Source organism: Parambassis ranga, chromosome 19 (genome assembly GCF_900634625.1).
Source record: "Parambassis ranga chromosome 19, fParRan2.1, whole genome shotgun sequence".
Lineage (NCBI taxonomy): Eukaryota > Metazoa > Chordata > Actinopteri > Ambassidae > Parambassis > Parambassis ranga.
In genome coordinates this window covers 9522343-9541367 of record NC_041039.1, presented here as the reverse complement: position 1 = coordinate 9541367, position 19025 = coordinate 9522343, and the positions used below count along the sequence as shown (strand labels likewise).

Here is a 19025-nt window from a genome sequence, read left to right as displayed (position 1 = left end):
AAAATTAGGAACTATAAAGTCACTGACCGTGTCGAAAATGTCGATTTGGTTCTTCAGGTGTCTTTACTACATTCATTGCTGTGTTGTGGCGGTAAGTGCATGCATGATCGTACAAACGTCACTGCTAAAATTTGTAATTAATAAGTAAATAAACGGTTTTCTCAAGCGTGACGTTATCCGCAGATTATGAAGGAATCGAACAATTGTCCTTAATCTACTATACCGTTTATTAACACCGCGGGATGTTACTACACAGTAGCACTTTTGTAATAGCAACGGTTTTGAGGTGGTTGGGTAACATCGGTCACTTGGCACGTTGATTTTTTTTTCCAAATGTCACAGAAAGACGACAGTGAAAATGATATTTGGGAGTATAAACCTCTCCAGAAGAAAAATAAGAGATCTAAATCACCGTCTCCAACTGTGAGCAAAAGAAGTCGCACTTCCAGGAGGACCAGCAAGAAAAATACCTTTCTCAAACATATCAAGAATGCTGAAAACAAAGCACCTAAGAGAGGAGATGGTTCTACAGTTTGCATGACAGAGGAATATGGCTACTTAGAGGCACATGATTTAACCTTAAATGTATCTCCTTGCGCTGAAGAGACCATCAAAAGTGACAATGGAGCTGAGGGACCACCCCCTGGAGACTTTTGTCCCATCTGTCACATGCCATTCTGCATCCTGCTTGTACAGTCCCAAAGGTGGCATGTCGCAGAATGTCTTGACACTTCCAGGGAAAAATGTGAAGGTACAAACATCCACATTCACCTTTAATCTATATAGATTCATCATTATATGTGTATTTGCTGCTTTTTTTCTTCTACTTCTTCTAGTTTTTTATGTTTCTGAATTAACAGAACACTGCTCTGACACGCCTATTCTTTGTTTGTTTTTGTCTTTTGTTTTTTTCGACAGAATGTCCAGATGGTCTTCAGTGCTCCTCCACCATTCCAAGCCATTACAAGAAATTTAACCACACGCTCCTGGCTCACAGCAGAGCCAACAGCGATGCAGCCCCTCTCAGTCTGTCCCAGCAGGCAGAGACTAGCAAGAGGACCAACTTCAATTGTCTTCCAGGACTTATAAATAATGAGGTGGATGATAGTATTTTAGAGACTTCACAAGATAGTGCTCTTAGTCTTTCTGCTTTATCCAGTAATAGTGTCTCCCCTAACAGTACTCACACTGGGACACCTCAGTCAAAACTTACAAATGGCCTTCTGTTCCTGCGCTCTCCAGGCCCGGAGGATTGTAAGAAAAAGAAAGGCTGGTTGTCATCTTCTAAAAGCCAAAAGTCAATTGTTGCTTCCCAAGAAAGTAAAAATGAGCTTTTATCCACTCCTGTTAAGGAAAACAGTGCAGAGCAAGCTTGCAAAAGTTTAAAATGTGAATCTTCTGCTCAAATTGATGATGCAATATCCTACTCTCCTCTTTCTGAGTTTCCTGCAGAGGCTGAGGTCAATGATAATAATGAGTCCAGGAAAGCCCTTTTTAAGAAAGATACATTTGAAAATGTGCATGAAGACTCTATGACACTGTTCAATGACAGCTTCTCGAGTGATGATGAGCTCCTCACTGAATTCATAGACAATCGTTTGGAAGCCAGTAATATGCCAGTAAAAGATCCATTCTCCTCAAGCACCCAGCTGGGCTCATTTTCCTCATTAGCACTCACTAATCAGTTAGCAGCCTCTGATGCCTCAGGTGAAGAGAAAGCTTGTGCTAAATCTAATGAAGTCGGAAAGACTAGCTTCCAGTCTCCACAGAGTATTGTTTTAGAATCCCTGAGAACAACTATTCTAAGCTCAGAGGATCTGAATTGGATCAATAGTATTCAAACAGAGCAACCTCAAACAACTTCTCTTCAAGTGCCTTCCTCACAGAGCTCCATTGTCCCAGGATCTCAAACCATGCCGCCTCAGAAAGGCTTTACCAAGGCAGGTCAGGCCTCTGGTCTTAAGCAAACGGACATCGGGGTGTTTTTTGGCCTCAAACCGCTGAAGGAGAAGGAAGTTGAGAGTGGACCAAAGGACCTTAATCTCTCCTCATTTCCTTCAGCTGGTGAGACGTCAGGATGGAAAAGACAACGGAGAGAGAGGCAGAGGAAATGTAAGATTACCACTAACACAGAGGCCACAGAAACGGTTCAGAACAGCACTTTAGCGGATGGTCAGGAAGAAGCAGGGAAAGGAAGGAGGAGGAGAAGAAGGTGGAACAGAGTCAATGCTGACGGAGAAGTAGAGTTACCACGTTGCCCATTCTATAAGAAGATTCCAGGTTAGTGAGTGTCTGTAATATATAATTATGCTGTCTTTTGTGTAATTTAACACATATCTAAAACATGTTTTCAGGCACAAAATTTGTTATAGATGCCTTTCGATACGGAGAGATAGAGGGCATCACTGCCTACTTCCTAACACATTTCCACTCAGACCACTATGGAGGGTTGACCAAGAGCTCCACATTCCCAATCTACTGTAACAGAGTGAGTCAAACTCTCACTGTTGTAAAAATATATGAATATATTTTATTAGCGTTTAGTTCTGTTCTATATGGTGTCCATACTGTTCTTGTTCTTATGATTGGATGGAATTGCAGATACCCCACAAGCTCATTAGTCCTTCAGCATTAAGGAAGAGAATCACATTTTCAAAGTGATGTGCACCTTTTCCCTAAAGAAATCCTAGTTGTTTGTAACTCATTTAAAGGCTTACTGACTGTTCTTACACAGAACTCATGAAGGATCCATTTGTTATCTCACTGCACTGCATTGCCTCTGCGTAATGAAAAATTGGCTTCCAGTTGCCAGCTATGAATACCAATTTGCCAGTGACTATGACTGTATTCAAATGGTTGTTTTGACCTGTTGATGTGCAGAAAATGTAGTTTGTCCTACTCTGTTGTTCTTTTTTCTCCCCTTTCGTCTCTGTCAATGTTTTAGTGCAGATTTAGCAATAAGCTAAATGAATTGAGGTGTGCAGCCAAATATGTTTTCACACATCATATATTATTTATAATATTATAATATATAATATATTATAATACAGTAGTTGGAATACAACTCACAAGCTCACAACAAGTGAGCTCTTTGATCAAATGGGTCAGCTTTATGACATGTTTTCTAGGGATTGAAACTAAAACCAGACCGACAAGGATTCCACTGGGGTTTTGTGTATTTGGTAGGTCACAGACATGCAGCCCTAGGTGGGTCATGGCCCAGAAAATATAAATCAGTATTAGAAGAGGGAAATTTCCAAGGATATAAGATTTTGAGAATACCTGAAAGTGTTTTGTCACAAGGTTTATCACAATACTTGATCCAATTTAACATATTGATTTTCCTGAGTTGACAGTTGTAAACCTCAAAGACTGATGCTGACTGACAGCTGCCTCTCACAATTAGATCACAGGAAACCTGGTGAAGAGCAAACTGAAGGTGGCGGAGCAGTACGTCCACATCCTCCCCATGAATAAAGAGGTCACTGTGGAGGGAGTCAGGGTCATCCTCCTGGACGCCAACCAGTGAGTCATCCATGACGTAAACAGATCAGCTACTTGTTATTGCTCTCACTCTGTGTGTGGCTAAGTTGTGAGGGAGCTCTACTGGCCACTGAGAGCAAAGTGATCAGATTAAGTATAGTTTACCAAAAAGGATACATGGAGACTTTGTTAAGTCTTTATATATTTGACTAAAACCCTAGATTGCCTTGTCTTGTCTTCTTTTGTATCTGTTATTTTAGCTGTCCAGGAGCTGCCATGCTACTGTTCTTCTTGCCTGATGGACAGACAGTCCTCCACACTGGAGACTTCAGAGCTGATCCCTCAATGGAGACCTACCCTGAGCTGCTCAGCTGCAGGGTGCAGACTGTCTATTTGGACACCACGTAAATACCTCTATTAATACTTCATTTTCACAGATCTGCTGAAAATGCTGGATCAGTCCCAGAAGGCTGTGGAATAGATTTTTCCTCACAGCGACCTGTCCTTTTGTCTATTCAAGCAATGAAACTCATATTCACTGTAACCTCCTTTATCTTTATAGGTACTGTAGCCCAGAATACACTTTCCCCCGACAACAAGAGGTCATCAATTTTGCTGCCAACACAGCCTTTGAATTGGTGACACTCAACCCTCGTACACTCGTGGTGTGTGGATCCTACTCTGTGGGGAAAGAGAAGGTCTTTTTGGGTATGTGCTTGAAGGAGATAAAAATGAATGCATGTTTTCTTTTATTAACTCCAAAGCATCATGATGGTAGGTGGATTGTAGGTTGCTTATTTATTATTCTTTTTCATGATATCAAGCTGAGATAATTGGAACCCTGTAAGTCGTGTATTTAATTATGTTATCACCAGCACAACATAAAACTAACCAAACCTAATGGTAAGAAGAGTAGATTTTTCTGTTCCCTTATATGACCAGCCAACCTTTCCTCCAACTGAAAGGTCATCTGATATTAGGTCTATATTGAAATGGAAGCAGAGCTGTGTGGTGAATCTGTTGGATCAGACAGTTTTGGAGAAAAGAGCCACTCAATATGTGTTGTCCTCATGTGGAGGCAAGCGGTCCTCGGGTGTCACACACGAATAATGATTTGTTCCATTTTAGTAGTGATGTACTCAAAAACCAATGTTGTTTCAGCAGAAAGGGAATAGCATGCTTTCATTCTACATCAACAAGCTCTTTGTTAAGAAAAGACAGCTAATTCAATTGAATGTACTTATCCACTTTGTTTTCCTGCTCTACAATCGCTTTACACTCGGGGGATGGAGTACAATATGTTCAAATATTTTTTGCTTTTAAACTGGGTTATAATGGGTTCTTTTTAAATGCATTTGTAGTGTTTGTACAATGTGTCCCAGTGAAGGGAAATATGCTGCTGTTATGCTGTAATGCTGATTGTCTCACAAACCTTCTTGTGGTCCTTTTGCAGCACTGGCAGAAGTCCTTGGGTCTAAAGTGTGCCTCTCCAGGGACAAATACAACACCATGTGCTGCCTTGAGTCAGAAGAAGTCAGAGAACGAATAACCACCGACTGGAAGGCAGCCCAGGTCCATGTGCTGCCCATGATGCAGCTCACTTTTAAAGTAAGAGTAGCAATCTTGTTTTCCATGAACTGATTTTCCTAAAGGGACCCCAAAGTTTCTATTTAAAAAAACGGTACATCAGTAATGCAAGTAAAAATTCCACATCAGACTGGCACTCTTCAAACAGCGTAAAGGTTCTTCTGCTATGATGAGTCAAAGTGTAATCAAAACCAAGGGTTAAAATAATTAGGAAATGCTAATTATGAATGGGAAAGTTATGCTCTGTCTGTAGGAGAACCAACACATTTAATATTGCCATCTGTATAACCACAGATAAGTCCCAGAGCAGCTATAATTCAAGCATCAGTAGGCACAGAAAGGCTGAGCTGGGAAAAATAATGGATGCAGCAGATTAGGTTTTCAGCAGTCACTACCTTAAGCACTGTAATCAAGAAGAGCTGCTGTAATCTGGTCAAAACACAACCTTAAAGTAATGTTTTGATTTAAATTTGCTGGAAAATAATTGAAAAACATTGACTGTATATAAAGATAGGTGTCCTCCATAGTGTCTCAGCGATTATATATTTACATTTTCACCTTCTCTGCAGAAACTCCAGGATCATCTTGCACGCTTTTCATCACAGTATGATCAACTGGTGGCCTTTAAGCCCACAGGCTGGACTTTCAGCCAGCAGGTGGAATCAATGGAAGACATTCAGCCTCAGATCAGTGGCAACATCTCTATCTACGGTATGTATCAATCGTTTTCCTGTCAGTGGAAAAACAAATTTCAGTCTCTTCAAGTATTGGAACCTTAATTTACTGACCAAAAAGAGAATCTTACAAATTAGCTTGTTATCTTGCCACATGCTGCAACACTTAATCACAAAAGCATCATCTTCCTTGCCAAATGTTGCTTGGACTGTTGTATTTAGCTTACAGCTCCCTCTTTTGGCAAACAGGAGGAGGAGGAGGGGAAGGAAACACAATAGAGTCTGGCTCAGCTTCAGGTTATTTCAGCTTGCTTCTTGTATCCACAGCACTGCTGGACAGTTTTCACGCATTAAACACACAGTGTTGAAGTGGGTCATGACTTGATTAGCCAGTTTTTCTTCCTGTCGCCGTGTTTCATGTTCTGAATAGATCTATCAACTGCATCAGCCATCTGGCTCGTAACCTACAATCACCGGCTAGAGGCTTTTGCGATGCACACTCTCATATAATTTCTTCCTCCTCAGCAGTTTGTGTGTCACTCAGGCGGAAGCCAATTTGCGGTCTCTTGCTGTCTGCTTTGTGTTCATCTCCTCCTACTTGCTCTCCCCGGCCATATGCTACTACTGCTACTAATATTGTTCTCTGCATGTGGGAGAACTATATACTGCAAGATCTGGTAAAGGAGAGGAGTACATGAATGAATCAGCATTGTCCCCTCACAGGGGAACAGTCTGAGCCTGCAGGCCTCCTCTTTATGCATATGGGCTGTCAGACTTTGTCCTGCATCTTGTCTGACAGCCTCCCCCCAATGTTAAACATCTGGCTCCACGTCAAGATTTTACCTCAGACCAAAACTCCTCCTTGATTTTACTTAATGAAGAAATTAGAAAGATATATCACAGCAGATGGCCCCTACAGGAGTTATACTAGGACTTGCACTTGCAAAAAGGAAAACACAAAATACAGAAACTCTGTTTTCTTTGTCAGGGGTTCCTTACAGTGAACACAGCAGCTTTCTGGAGTTGAAACGGTTTGTCCAGTGGCTGCAGCCCCTCAAGATCATCCCCACGGTCAACAATGGCAGCTGGACCAGTAGGAAAGCAATGGACAATTGTTTCAGTGAGTGGCTCAATGACACTAAAGCAAAACTGTAAATAAAAATACTTAAAGCTAATTGTATTTTAGCATTCAGAAAGAGGTTGTCTTATAAAGCGGGTATAAAATGCATCCATTGGTTACATCTGTAATACACTGAATGTGTTGCCTGTTATGGTCCCTTCTTCCATATATTGCAAGTGCTGCTCTGAAACTGATTTTATTTCAGTGTTCATGATTTTATATGAAATGTTTTTATTGATAAAAATAAATGTTTTAATATAAACACTTTTCCGTTTGTTATCGCTTGCTTTGTTTCTTAGTCTGAGATCTGTGCATATGATATATTGCACGCCTCTGTTCCAGGTCTTTTAAGCAAGTTGAAAAAAAATTGCAGACAAGTGTGGATTGAACTGTTAAGAGGATTAAAATCTTCTCTTTTAACAAATCTATTAAAAGTCCACTGAAAAGCCAATGTGTGGATATAAACTCCAGCAGAGGAATGGAACCACAAAATGCTGTTTGGTTATCTTAAACAGGCAAAGGGCAATTCATTTTCCCAAAAAGGCAAATGAGTGTTGTATTGTTGAACATGCCTAATACACATTTTGCAACATGAATGTGTTTTCCTCTGTGTGGTTTTCACAATCGTCTTTTAAATTCATGCTAATTTGCAAACCTGCTATATACTCAGTGGTTTTCCAGATTACACCAAGTGGATGATCACTGCTTTAGGACGTCACACCATTTACACTTATGGATTTGTGCATCACCATCGAGTCATGTACAGTGCTGCTGTTGTGTGGAGGCTTTGAAACTTATTTTGAAGTGTGCTGTCAGATCTTTTATCTCTGAGACGGCAGAGACGTGCTGCACAGATAAGGCTTTCTGAATTCCAGCCTGTGTGAAGCAAGCTTTCCACACATTCACAGCATGATTCTGCCTTCATGTCAATCACACACAGCTGTGCGTGTGTGTGTTTTTTTTTTTTTTTTTTTAATCTGGGCGCACAGTGTAAGCCAATGCTATTAAATCCAAATTTTACACATTGAGAGATTTAATGGACTGCAGGCATTTCCATAACTTGATACGAGTATATAATTTCCAGCATAGCGTTTATGATAAAAAATGCACCACACTGGCCTATTTCTAATAATAATATATTCTTCCCTGAGGCATGAGTAATATGTTTTAGGTCTTGCCAAACTGAAATTGGATTGACTGGGGCACTTGTTGAAATGTCAGTCCATTTCAGAGGGTTCTCACTGGTGTCTGAGTTTATAAAAGAAGTGTGTCCTCACAAGCACTGAGCAATCTGTCATATGATTAACAAAAATAGTTTGTTATAGTGAGTACAACAAATGTGGCCTGCAGGGTGGTGGGATGAAAAGAACTCTTCTTGCTGAGCATGAGCCTGAATTCTGTCCAGCGTCTACAACCAGAGAGACTTTGTACTTTAATTTGCATTAAAACAAACACATGTGATCTATGCAGAGTAAGATCACCTTAAATGATATAGTGTTGAACCACATATGTCCATTTTTAATATAAAATATGCTTCTTTATATATACACTGCTCATGAAATATTTCAGTTGAAAATCTTCATCGTCCTGCTGCTGGGTTGTTGCCGTCCTACGCCCCCCTCCACGTCTCCTGGTGTACTGACCTGTCTCCTGGTATCTCATCCATGCTCTGGACACTGTGCTGACAGACACAGCAAACCTTCTTGCCACAGCTCTCATTGATGTGCCATCCTGGATGATGTGTGGGTTGTAGACACTGCCTCATGCGACCTCTAGGGGTGAGAGCACTGACAAAATGCAAAAGTGATCAAAGGCAGAAAGGATGAGAGCAGAGAAATGGTCTGGTCAGCACCTGCAGAACCTCTCCTCCTTTATTGGGGTTGTCTTGATAATTGCCTCTCATTTCCACCTGTTGTCTGTTCCATTTGCACAACAGCAGCTGCAACTGATTCACAATCTGTTGTGATTGACTTGGAGTTACATTGTGTTCTTTGTGTTCCCTTAAGTGTTTCCTATTTTTTTTGAGCAGTGTATATATATGTTATTAAAAGCATTATTATAAGAATAAAAACAAACAGTCAATCTGGCAATCACCATTTATCATTTTAAATAGACATAACAGAATCCCAATGTAATACAGATTTCCTTGCAAAGGATACAATTATTGATAATTGAAAGAAGTTGAACATCAGAGTTGAGCAATGACCTTCCAGGATGTCTTTGTCACAATCTGTTTGATAGCTCCATTAAAACTTGAACCTTAGAAAGTCTCCATCTGAATATTAACGATGTCATTCAGTGTTCCTGCCCTCTGTTGTCGCTGGCTACTAGACATGATTTAAGTAAACAAAAGCACATAAAACAGAGACTGCTTTGCAGTTTAGGAAAACAGGACGTTCAGGTAGTGACAGCTTAAAAACAACATCATCATCTGTAGCATTGCACAGTTTGCACGTGCCTTATCCCAAATCAGAAAGTAATAAGAGGCACATAGCCTGAGGTGCAACACCATTCTGTCTGCGTTGTAATTCTCCCTGAGGTGTGGACGACACAGAACACTGGTTCATCAGTGTCCTTTAGAGTAAAAAGGAAAAAAAACTCAGTGTGCATCAGCCTTTGTTTAATGTAACCAAATATTGACATTATGTGCAATGAAAAGCTGTGTTAACCCTTCTGTGCATGCTGTAAACAAGCTGTCACTTCACCAGGCATGGCTTACAGGGGAATTTCATCATAGGTGCCACATACTGAGCAAACTGGAAATGAATCATCACCTCTGAGTGACGGCATTCACACCAGTCATGCAACTCTCTCCTTCCTCAAGGCACAGTAGTAGTCTATCATAACAATGAGAATGATACGTTTATTTATGGAAACAGTAGTGTGCCTTGTTTGAATGCTTTTTTTCTTCCTCCTTCAACCTTGCATATTTACACATTTCACAACATGCATTGCCCAATTTATTTTTTTATCCTACCTGCATCATGCAAGAGACATGACACAAAGCTGCCGGAGAGACAGCTTCTCATCTACAGTGAGCATGTCTGATTTCAAAGTGAGATAACTGACAGATCAATAGGAAGTGGGTACGTTGTGGGAAAATACTGTCTGAAGTAGCCATCACATGGTACAAACCATTTAAACGCATGTAGACCTGCTGCAGGAGTGCAGTCAGTTGGTGCAGTAGCAGTTTGGCGAGTGCAGAGGCTGACATCCAGGTAGACGAAGGATGGTCAACTTCACCTAAGAACAGATGACCCTGTAAGATGGACCGCATGCATACAAAAAAATAAAAAATGTCTATTTTGTGTGTTCTAATAATGAGCGTACCTCACTCTTCAGTGCCTTGCTGATGTACATGTTGAACTCCTCCACGCTGCTGGCGTGCAGGTCATTAACCGCCACAATCTGGTCTCCTTTGTGAAACAGGCAGACTGTCTGTGGCTGTCCTGTCCACCCAGACACACTGGGACACAAACACATTCAGTTTTTGATACGTCATGTTTATACTGCATTAGCTCCAAAGGCTTTTTGTGTGTTTTTTTTTTTTTTTACATACAGTGGTTTTCCATCTGTCTCCGTAAGTGAAAGGTGTTTTTTCAAATCTGCCTGCTTCACCTCAATGTCTCTCTCTCCTGGAACAACGGGGTCAATGCTTAAAAAGAAAAGAAAAGACAACAAAAGCTTTGCTTCAACGTTACAGAAAAACAACATTGCATGGACAGAATTGAATGAATGTCACATCAGAATTCAGTTAAAATCATGTTTGTTTGTTTTAGTAAAGATTTAATTAATTAAAGATTCTCAAGCTGTTATCAGCAAACAGAAAAGAACAGAAACATTATTGTCTCCATCTATTGCAGTGACGTGAGTGTCTGCATAGTGCAAGTGTTTCTCATTTTCATTGTACAACTTCTGTGCACAACATTGCTTTAGTTTTGAAGTGCTCCTTATTCTTATTAAAAAGCTATAATTAGACGATTGGAGGAAACCTCCTGAAACCACTCTGACCAGTCTGACAACATGTCAGCATCTGCGTCAGGATTCCTTTCTGCTTATGTTATTTTGCCAACTTACCTTAAATGTCTTTTTACATTTGTTCTCTGGCAGCATTAGGTTAGCACAACTGTTGTACTTGTGCTCTTATCTCTGGTGCAGTCACCAGAGATAAGGATGTGGGATTTCAGCTGGTCTCACCTCTCAGTGGAACCTTGCTTTTCTAATGTGTGCATGTTTGGTTGCTCCAGCATCTCTACAGGAGAGGTGGCGTCGTTGTCACTGGAGCTGCTGCTAAAATCTGAAGATGGGTGTGTTTCCTCTCTGTAAGAAATAACATGGAGGATTATCCTGCTGCACATCTCAGTTACTTTGAACCGATGTATTTTTGGTTTGTGTCTAACAATAGAGCATAAGAAAGCTTGGAGACACAAAGGGAATACACAACAAATGCTGTCATGTATCATGTAACACTTGATGCAGGCTGTACCCACTGTAGCTGCAGCTAAAGATACAACACAACCATGAGAATTTGCATACTCATGCTTGCACAAAACAACAGGTTTTTCAGCGTGAGCCCTGGATAGACAGAAGACCACAAGTGCCTTAGTGTAAGTGGCAGAGAATAACAACAATTAACTCACTTACTTAGAGGATCAGATGTCTTTAGATGTTTTTATAGTTCATAAAACAGCAAGAGAAGCAAATGATTCCTGAATCACAGTGGATGTACACGAGGAATCATAATTAAAAAGCACTTTTGAAAAGGTCTTTTGACTCCATATGCCAAGTGTGGAGTAGAAGATGGCACCACATGACCAGACAACAGCGTGAATCAAGAAGCGTTACACAGTTTGGCATCATACCCACTTTAACAAGGCAAACGGCATCAGAAGATGATGGCATTGACTTCAAAAACTGCAGTAAATGGCTTTGACTAGCACATACCCCGAGCCATTGTAAACAACAATAAACTGTGTCTGCATCAAAGATGTGCATCAGTGTATATTTATAAAGGGCTTTATCTCATCTGTTTTCATGGCTCAACAAAAATCTGTAATGATGCTCAGTGTAATGTAAAATGTTTTTGACAAGATGAACAGATAGAAAGTTTAATGCAAGTCATGCACACAAGTTGCTAAACAGGCTCTGAAGCGTTGCCTTTCTCAGATTCTTGACTGTTCTTGGAGTGCCAACCTTTCTGTTGACACGTTGTTGTTTAATCTACGTGTTTGAGTTAATGAGGTCAAGTTTACCTCTGATGATTGAGCTATTTTGGTATCTAGGGCACTGACAAAGAGCTGAGAGCATGGGGCACTGACACAGACACGGGACCCTACAGAAAGGAAACAACATGCTGCAAACAGCCTACCCGTCTTCAATGGCTGTCTCCTCAGCAAATGAAGGCAGAGGGGAAATGTGTGTCTTCATTTTGTCAAAGACCTGAGTGACAGACCTCATCAGGCTGCCTGTGGTAACTGCCTCCACTTCACTGTCCCTAGAAACATATAGCACAATAAACAGTTACCAGCAATTCTTTAAAAGTAGAATTATTAGAAAAAAAATCCAACTTTAGAATTAAAAATTACACTGCCTGAGCTGCTTGTTCATTCAGTTTGATCTCCCTCATTGTTTCATACCTATAAGAGTCAGAAATTTAAATCAGCAAGCCATTATTACTGCACATATCACAAAGTGACTTAAAGTAACCCTTACAGTGAATCCGTGCTGCTGCTATGCTCCACATCTCTGACCTGAGTCATATCATTTGGAAAAAGACAAAAAAGGTACAAAAATTAGCAGTATTCTTAGTGACTGTGGCTCTCAACGATCTCTGTAGTAATAGCAGACACACACACACTTGGGTGATTTTTGATGAACTGAAATACTAATTGCCTAATTATTGAAAAACAACTGCAGCCCTACTTTTGTTGAGAAAGTTCTTGGATAGTCATAGATCGGATGCACAGGCTCGGATGCACGTCTCTTGGAAATCACTTCATCCTGCCGGCAGATCAGAAAGCAATGTAAACAGTAAAGTCGCATTTAAACACCACCTCCCCACGAGATAACATCGTTCTCTGACAACAGGTTAAGATGTTGCACCTTTGGTTTTTCAATGTCGCTGTCCAAAGCATTTGGGGATGGATCAGACAAGGAGCGCATTTTTTGTTCTGACTGAAAAAGAAAAACAAAAAAAACAATACACATTTACAAGAAGCATGTATTTAGAAAGTATTCATGCAAAGATTTTGTTAGATTTTTTGGCTAACCCTTTCAGGGACAGCGAGTGTGTCCTTTTTCCGCAACAGGGGGTTTGAAATCACCTTGTGAGACAGGAAGAGAAAGGTATATTTTGTTACAGTAACTCCAAACAGTACAGATAACAAATAACACTGTCTGATGGTTCCTTGTTGCCCTGTTGGGGAAATTTTGCATCTACGTAATGAAAAATATTTACCTCAATGTTTGCCTGCCCATTAGATATTTCCTGTATGTGTGTGACAGTCACATAATCATCAATGTACTGCAAGAGATGCTTTATTTTTTACAAATTGTTGCAAAACATTATAAAAGTAAATGTACCTCTAAACTCAGATGTTTGTGTGGCCGGTTTTTCAGAACTTCAAACAGGTCACAAAACCAGCTGTCCACCTCCTCACTGTGAAAAAAAAGAAACCACTCAGAATGGTCATTTTTAGACAAATTATGGTTTCTAGATTTAATTTAAAATTCAATACCAACATCAAATAAAAGGTGGAAACAGTCTCAAAGCCATTACCAGATGATAGGCTGTTACTAAAGGGGAAAGCAGCATCATAATTTCTTTTTGATTGCTGGAGCTCTAGAAATAGTAAATGGTGTGAAGGGCAGGTGGAAGTGTTTTATGAGGTGCTGTGAAAGTGTCAGTGAGGGCCTTGAGAGGAAGACTGGTCCACCCAGCTGCTGAGTTTGGCCTAACGACATCACTGAGATGTCAAATGAATACAGTTTATTTAGAAGAGAGGTGAAGTCCCATCCCTTCCACCCATTTGGAAAAATATGTGCCACAATCAATGATCAACAAATCAAAATCAAACAAAGCAGGGGTGTGACTTAACCCCTTTTTGGGACTTTGTTTTGTTTTGTTAAGATAGATAGATGTAAATCTAAATGTAAAATTAAAATGGAGATGACATAAAAGAAGAAATTCAGTTGCGCTCCCCCTTGACAGCCCGTCTACATGATATCAGTTACTTTTATCAAAGTTCCTGTTGAGTAGGCGTCTAATAACATTCCTCTTTGTCAACCTTCGGTGTGGTATGTCAGTGGTTTTTACAGTACAGCACAGTAAAATGCATGAATGTTAGAAATGGACCTATAAATTCCATTTTGGCTGACTGACCTGTTCTCCCCGACGAGAAAGTAGTCCCGGTTATTAGCTCTGATGTACAGCACACAAGACGGAGAGCACTTGAAGCTTTTCTGCACCCATGCCCACCTCTGGTGTTCTTGAGGGCTCACATACAACAGAGATATCCTGAGGAGAAAAAAAAACACATTGTCACATTTCCGTCATGTCATTGGAAAAGCTACTTTTTACTAGAACATACTGTGACAGATCAATGCCTCCAAGGGGCCTGTCCTTGTCTTCTGGACTCCGAAAGTACTTCAGCTGATGGTCATTCTCATTGATTTTGAAAAGCACAAAATAACGCTTCTTCCATGATTTCTGCAGGAGAAACATGAATAAATTCAAAAGACACACACACCCGCACAGAGCTGCAATGTATTAAGACTTCACTGAGCGTCACCTCTGTCTTTAACCCTTTTTGTGGAGGAGACTTAAACAGATATCCAGCTCTTATTTCTGTTGTATGCTCCACTGGTCTGTAGAATACCGCACTTCCGCCTGAAGGCAAAAGAAAAGCCTATTGTTTACCAATTATTTATCTGACTGTGCAACATTCTTGTTACTTTTTTAAAAAAATAGATCACAGAAACAAATTGATAATATAACATTCACACGTTGCATTTCCTGACACATAAATCTTAGTAACAGCACCTAAACCAAAGCATAAATCAGATGCAGCACTTTACCTGCTCTTTTCTGGCCCTTCATGGCACTGCACTTGATGACAAAAATAACACAGAAATATATCAATCTGTTGCTTCAAAACAACATAAAAATAGTTAACCTTTAACAAACAATGCAAGGTTTAAAAATAGGCTTGCAGTGAGACAGTAAGAGCTCTGTTCACAAACAAAAGGCACATTAATGTGCAGGTTTACAAGAAAAAAACACACCTTAAAGTTTACTTCTTTTTCTTAAAATTTGCCATTCAGTTTTGTGTCATAACACAGACAGTTGAATAATCATATCAAAAAATGTATAACAAAACTGAATTCTCTTACCTGCGGAGCACTTGTTCAGAGATTTCAGCTCAGCTTGCTGTCTTTGTTCTAGAAATGAGGCTGCACGAGGAAGCTGGATGTTTTCCTGTACCTGGGAAACAGCAACAACATATTCATAATGGAAACTGGAGTTTCTGGTTCCTCGCTTCAATCTTCTTTTAAGGCCCGCCTGCACTGTTGGAATGACACACAGGGTTCCTTAAGGACCTTATTTACCTTTAAAAACCCTAACATAAAACACTATATATATATATATATATATATATATATATATATATATATATATATATATATATATATAGTGTTTTATATATATATATATATATATATATAATGCTAGCTAATCGAGTTAAAAAGGCTAATTGATAATTAGAAAACTCCTGTGAAATTATGTTAGCACAGCTGAACTGTTATGCTGATCAGAGAAGCTATAGAACTGGCCTGGTGACCCCAAACTTTTGAACTGTAGTGTGTGTATTTCTATATAACTACAACATATACGATTAAGATTAAGATGTACTTTGTTACTTTATTAATCCCCATGGGGAAATTAAGTTGCAAAACATGCAATTGTTAGGAGAGTGGTTTGTCTTTGCTCATACTCTGTGCCATTTACACTTGACATAGTAGGATCAGGTTAGCTGAACAATATCAGCTGCTTTTGGAAGTGTCAGAGTGATGGAGGCACCCCTGCTGTACCATACCTCCACTTATACTTTCTCTGATGAGAAACATGTCAGGAGGAGGAGGAGGAGGGTCATTCTGATTTGTGAGCTGGCAGATTTGTGAGGTGTTCCGTGTATGCGCGGTGACGGTGGTGTAACTTAAATTTAACGTCATTAGGCACAGGGGAGACAGCTGATTATGGTACGTGGTGACATTTGCATGTAAAAGGTCTGAGGACAAGACAAGACATTCAGAACAGGCATCAGCAGCAGTGTCCAACTAAACTACAACTACATATAAATATCTTAAAATAACTTAATTAAATAAGAAGTGTCTTCAAACACCATATGTGTCACAAATATGCCTTCCCAAACTTTTTTTAAACGTGCATGTGGGTCAGAAGCACACACACACACACACATCAAGGTCAGTCTCAGGCTGGTATTAATAGACCTCTTATGGGCTCATGTTTAATAGGACATGAAATATCTCTTCAGCTGAAACTGCTTTCTTGTCTTCAAAGTTTAGATTCATGGCCTCTCTTCACAGTGGAGGCAGTGGGTGACTGGTATCCAGCCTGTTTCCCCCACCCCCCACTGACAACAAAAGCCTTCACATCAGTGGCAGGTCTATAAAAGTCATAGCGGCTCTGCTGCCACAGGTTAGTGGAGTCTCATCTGCACTTCTCTAAAGAAAATGAATAGTAAGGTCAGTGAAAAGGCCAAAAAAGATGCACTTAAACTTGTACCCTAAGGAGGATATTTCAGCCTTCAGTTGTTTTTTTCACCTGCAGTTCTTGAGCTCTTTTGATATTCCTCATGTTTTTTTTGCCTTGTGTGTGTTCAAAGGAAACATTTCTGAAACATCAGCAGCACTTACAGAGACAAAGAGATGTCATCGCCTGCAGGATGAAGAAACTGGCAGCTAAGCAGGTGGAAATAACCGTAAGTCGGTAATATTGTTTGACTTCTATGGGTTTACGATACAGGAAAAAGCCTGCAGACATAGGTAACATCTAGCCAGTAGCATATATTAGACATGCTAAATTGATCAGGATTATTGAATCATAGTTTAATTGCATGTGAACGGTGTGCTTAAAAAAGGCCCCAGAGGCCCTTGTCATATTCCTGAGATCATGCTTTTTTCATCTTCTTGATTATAGCTAACTGAGTGGAACATGGAGTGTGTCCTTGTGCTGCTCTAACCCACTCACTTGAAGGTTAAATAAGTTATAAAGTCTAAGACGCACTTTTGTTTACATTTCATTTCTGTAATCTTCTTTCTGGCTTGTCATTTTCTCGTGCACTCTCATAAAGGATCCTCACAATAACACTGGCCTGGTTTTGATATTATTTGTACTCTGTGTGTTCCTGTGTATTTACTCCACTTTCCAGAAGAAAACAGAGGCAGTGAAGGAGAAAATCAAGAAGAAATATGAGGACATGAAACGGGTGCTGGATGAGGACCTTCGGATCACACTGACCCAGCTGGACACGGAGTTGGAGGCTACAGAGAAGCTGGTGGAGGAGAAGATAGAGAGATGTTACCACCTCACACAGGAACTGGACCAGGAAATGGCCAACACTGGCACAGAGGTGAAAACAGAGCCATTCACAGTGAGGCAGTTCTTTTATTAAATACATCACTAACTATATTCTTTTTATACTGTCTCCAGAACGCAGAAACAGAAAAAAGGTAGGATTACATTTTTGGAATATCAGCCTGCTGTGCACATGCTGTACTATGCTATAACAGACCTGAGTTCATCACCAAACATACCAGACGTTTTTCATTTAACAAGAGGGAAATGCCAGAGCGGAGAGTACCAAGAAACGGAAGCTGGGAGGCTAGATTTACTGCTCAGTCAGTTTTTACCTACTGACAATAAATGTAGTTCTTCCTGGTCCCTGTCCAAATCAGAATCAGAAATAATATCAGAAATATTTTTTTAATCTCAGGGGGAAATTGCTTAAAGGCTTAAATGTGATCATCACTCAAACTACACTCTTAAGATCAAATTCCAGTCTGACTCATATATCCTGTTTGGCATCTTTTCCTTGTGTTTAAATCAGAATTCTTCAGACTCTGAAACTGACTGACCCTGACCTGATTCAGATGGATGACTTCAAGAATGAACAGCTGCTGAGTCTCACCATCAATCTGCTGCTGTTCATCAGATCCCAGGTCCCTATCACCATCAAGCTGTTTCAGAGCTGTGAGTTCCCCCAAAAGACTAGTTCATTTTGTGACCATGTCTTCATTGGCCTCCCGAGACTGGGGTAGCTGATGATGTCTGAGAGCTGTGCAGCTTCCTTCCTTGTACCCTAGGCAACAGGGACAGGAGCTGCACTGCTCTCAGACATCAGTTCTTGCAGGCCTATGTCAAAGGTCACAGGTACTGTCAAGTAGGATGTGTGGATTGATCTGTTCTGTCTCACAGATGCTGCCAATGTTGTCCTCGATGCTGACACTGCCCACCCAAAGCTCATCATCTCTCCTGAAGGTGACTCAGCTGCATACATAGACACCTGGCAGGACCTCCCAGAAAAACCCACCCGCTTTGACAATACTCTGAACGTAATCAGCCAGCAAGGCTTCAGACAGGGCCGCCACTACTGGGAGGTGGAGGTGAGGGGGAAGACCTACTGGGAGCTGGGGCTCACCTACCCGAGCATCCCACGCAAGGGCCGCGCTGAGGACTGTTGGCTGGGCCGAGGCAAAGAGTCTTGGTGTGTGGAGTACTTTAATGGAGACTACACTGCGTGGCATGGAGGTGTTCAACATGAGCTGCCTCTGCTGGCAGGAAGGCAATTTACCCGTATCGGGATTTACTGCAGCTTCCCTGGGGGGTTAGTGTGCTTCCTTGGATGTGATACAATGACGCCCCTCTACTGCTTCTGTGCTGGGACCTTCACTGACATCCTACACCAAGCACTGTGTCCCGGTCATGACAATGAAGGCACTAACTGGAAGTCCCTTAGAATTTGCGATGCTTCCCGTTCAGCTCCTGTTCTCTAAGGTGCAGCAGGAAGGAGGTGGCAGACATGGTCAGGACTGTGCGGTGCTGGGGGGCATGCGCATCAGCTGCCTGATCTGACATTCTT

The 19025-nt window shown here is 40.7% G+C and overlaps 3 protein-coding genes across 4 annotated transcripts; 2 read left to right on the top strand and 1 right to left on the bottom strand.

Moving 5' to 3' along the window:
- The first annotated feature begins 80 nt into the window (after positions 1–80).
- dclre1a (DNA cross-link repair 1A (PSO2 homolog, S. cerevisiae)) lies at positions 81–7017 on the top strand. The gene is made up of 9 exons (XM_028432214.1): positions 81–751; positions 919–2280; positions 2355–2488; positions 3407–3525; positions 3744–3887; positions 4046–4191; positions 4937–5091; positions 5640–5781; positions 6733–7017. Exons 1-9 carry the CDS (start codon positions 334–336, stop codon positions 6897–6899), a joined length of 2787 nt encoding a protein of 928 aa, XP_028288015.1. The 5' UTR covers positions 81–333; the 3' UTR covers positions 6900–7017.
- Positions 7018–8953: 1936 nt separating this feature from the next.
- On the bottom strand, positions 8954–15349 carry LOC114451372 (pleckstrin homology domain-containing family S member 1-like). 2 transcript variants are annotated; one of them, XM_028429914.1, is made up of 17 exons: positions 15256–15349; positions 14941–14972; positions 14655–14752; positions 14454–14572; positions 14246–14380; positions 13447–13522; positions 13322–13351; positions 13134–13187; positions 12967–13038; positions 12787–12864; positions 12577–12614; positions 12450–12500; positions 12233–12358; positions 11062–11184; positions 10424–10519; positions 10195–10330; positions 8954–10107 (listed from the first exon to the last, which is right to left on the bottom strand). In XM_028429914.1, the coding sequence occupies exons 2-17, from the start codon at positions 14960–14962 to the stop codon at positions 10036–10038; spliced, it is 1326 nt and encodes a 441-aa protein (XP_028285715.1). In that variant the 5' UTR covers positions 14963–14972; positions 15256–15349; the 3' UTR covers positions 8954–10035. The 2 variants fall into 2 exon arrangements, with proteins under 2 accessions (XP_028285715.1, XP_028285716.1); XM_028429915.1 differs by having other exon boundaries at positions 13140–13187.
- Positions 15350–16587: 1238 nt separating this feature from the next.
- Positions 16588–18965, top strand: LOC114451373 (E3 ubiquitin-protein ligase TRIM39). The gene is made up of 6 exons (XM_028429916.1): positions 16588–16629; positions 16770–16865; positions 17316–17516; positions 17597–17616; positions 17994–18136; positions 18362–18965. The coding sequence occupies exons 1-6, from the start codon at positions 16618–16620 to the stop codon at positions 18937–18939; spliced, it is 1050 nt and encodes a 349-aa protein (XP_028285717.1). The 5' UTR covers positions 16588–16617; the 3' UTR covers positions 18940–18965.
- Positions 18966–19025: the final 60 nt, after the last annotated feature.

What these genes read in the sequence shown, in the direction of transcription:
- dclre1a (XM_028432214.1), top strand. Translation starts at nt 334, where the DNA reads ATGTCACAGAAAGACGACAGTGAAAATGATATTTGGGAGTATAAACCT. An exon ending in TTCCAGGGAAAAATGTGAAG is followed by an intron (nt 752 to 918) that starts GTACAAACATCC and finishes TTTTTTCGACAG; the next exon opens with AATGTCCAGATGGTCTTCAG. An exon ending in GAAAGAGAAGGTCTTTTTGG is followed by an intron (nt 4,192 to 4,936) that starts GTATGTGCTTGA and finishes GTCCTTTTGCAG; the next exon opens with CACTGGCAGAAGTCCTTGGG.
- LOC114451372 (XM_028429914.1), bottom strand. Translation starts at nt 14,962, where the DNA reads ATGAAGGGCCAGAAAAGAGCAG. An exon ending in ACAAACATCTGAGTTTAGAG is followed by an intron (nt 13,352 to 13,446) that starts GTACATTTACTT and finishes ACACACATACAG; the next exon opens with GAAATATCTAATGGGCAGGC. An exon ending in ATGGGCAGGCAAACATTGAG is followed by an intron (nt 13,188 to 13,321) that starts GTAAATATTTTT and finishes CTGTCTCACAAG; the next exon opens with GTGATTTCAAACCCCCTGTT.
- LOC114451373 (XM_028429916.1), top strand. An exon ending in TGGCCAACACTGGCACAGAG is followed by an intron (nt 17,517 to 17,596) that starts GTGAAAACAGAG and finishes TACTGTCTCCAG; the next exon opens with AACGCAGAAACAGAAAAAAG. An exon ending in CATCAAGCTGTTTCAGAGCT is followed by an intron (nt 18,137 to 18,361) that starts GTGAGTTCCCCC and finishes TCTGTCTCACAG; the next exon opens with ATGCTGCCAATGTTGTCCTC.